This window comes from Morus notabilis, unplaced genomic scaffold (genome assembly GCF_000414095.1).
Source record: "Morus notabilis unplaced genomic scaffold, ASM41409v2 Scaffold468, whole genome shotgun sequence".
Taxonomy (NCBI): domain Eukaryota; kingdom Viridiplantae; phylum Streptophyta; class Magnoliopsida; order Rosales; family Moraceae; genus Morus; species Morus notabilis.
The window spans coordinates 98,645-99,851 of record NW_010361121.1 but is presented as its reverse complement, the minus strand read 5'-3'; the positions used below and the strand labels follow the sequence as shown (position 1 = coordinate 99,851).

The following is a 1,207-nucleotide window of genomic DNA, read 5'->3' as shown; positions in this document are numbered from 1 at the left end:
TTCAAACCGAGCGGCCGGTTGAGGATAGGAAGCAAGGTTACTTCTGGAAATTTAGGCATGCGCCTATCCCCTCGTTTAATAGTGAGGGAGGACCCCAGGAAGTAGAGTTCTGGTTTGACTCCATAGTCAAGCACTTGAGTACTATGGGAGTCCCAGATGAATATTATGTGGAATTTGCGGTATACAAGATGGAGGACTTGGCAAATACATGGTGGAAATAGGTCAAGAGAAGAATGGATGTTGCAGGACTGACCTGTGAGCAGTTTGAGACACTATTCAATGAGCAATACTTCCCTCAGAGTTGTAGGGATGAAAAAGTGCTGGAATTCATGTATCTGCTGCAAGGTGACATGTCTGTAAGGGAGTATGAGGCCAAGTTTAATGTTTGGGAATAGTGTCCTAGAAGCATGAGATGTAATAGGATATTTATTATTTAATTAATAAAAGAGTTTATTCATCATTTTATGTGCATATATTTATGAATATTTTATGAATATCAAATAAAAATTTCGTGATTATTTATGTAACCTTAAACATAGTATATAAGTGTTATATACGAGAGGATAGTGTTTAAGGATATATGGTGAGATATTGAATGAGTGTATTTCGCATAATGAGATTATGTGGAACAAGGACACAGACACAATATGAATTTCTAATAATTTCGTTAAGTATAGAAATTCTAATTGAGTCTACCGATGGTCATATATAGGATGGTCTTAATCCTGAGTTCTTAGTAGACTCCTATTTATGGATTTGTGTCTTTTGATTTACTCGGTACGAATTCTGAGATCCTGAATCCTATTCATTGTATTTTGGAGACATGATGAAATAGGTAGCCGGGAATGTTATTATACGAGATGGAATCCATTCCTTCTTGAGAAAGAAGTAGATAAATAATTCTCTTGAGTGTTGATTCGGTACTTGGATTAGTTAGAGCACTATGGTTCATGAATGTGATATATGAATCACTATCCATTAGAGAATCAATGGTACTCAAGGATGAAGATATAATTAGAAAGGTTAACGGATTTTACCTGACTCTAACTATGAATTATTTATGGAGGATTAATCTATATGCAATGACTATATCAATGTCTATAATTTTGAGAGTGCAATTCCAAGTTTATAGTGGAGTAACTATTGTAATTAATAGAATTAATTAATTAATTAAAGTGTTTAATTAATTATTAATTTTATTGGAGCT

At 33.9% G+C, this 1,207-nt stretch overlaps 1 protein-coding gene across 1 annotated transcript in view; it reads left to right on the top strand.

Annotated features, from left to right (window-relative positions):
* The first annotated feature begins 233 nt into the window (after positions 1 to 233).
* The window catches only part of LOC112091674, a 5,974-nt gene continuing 5,000 nt past the window's right edge, over positions 234 to 1,207 (top strand). Inside the window, exon 1 of the mRNA XM_024165872.1 lies at positions 234 to 345. Coding sequence (XP_024021640.1) covers positions 234 to 345 — 112 coding nt within the window. The remainder of the gene's footprint in view (positions 346 to 1,207) is intronic.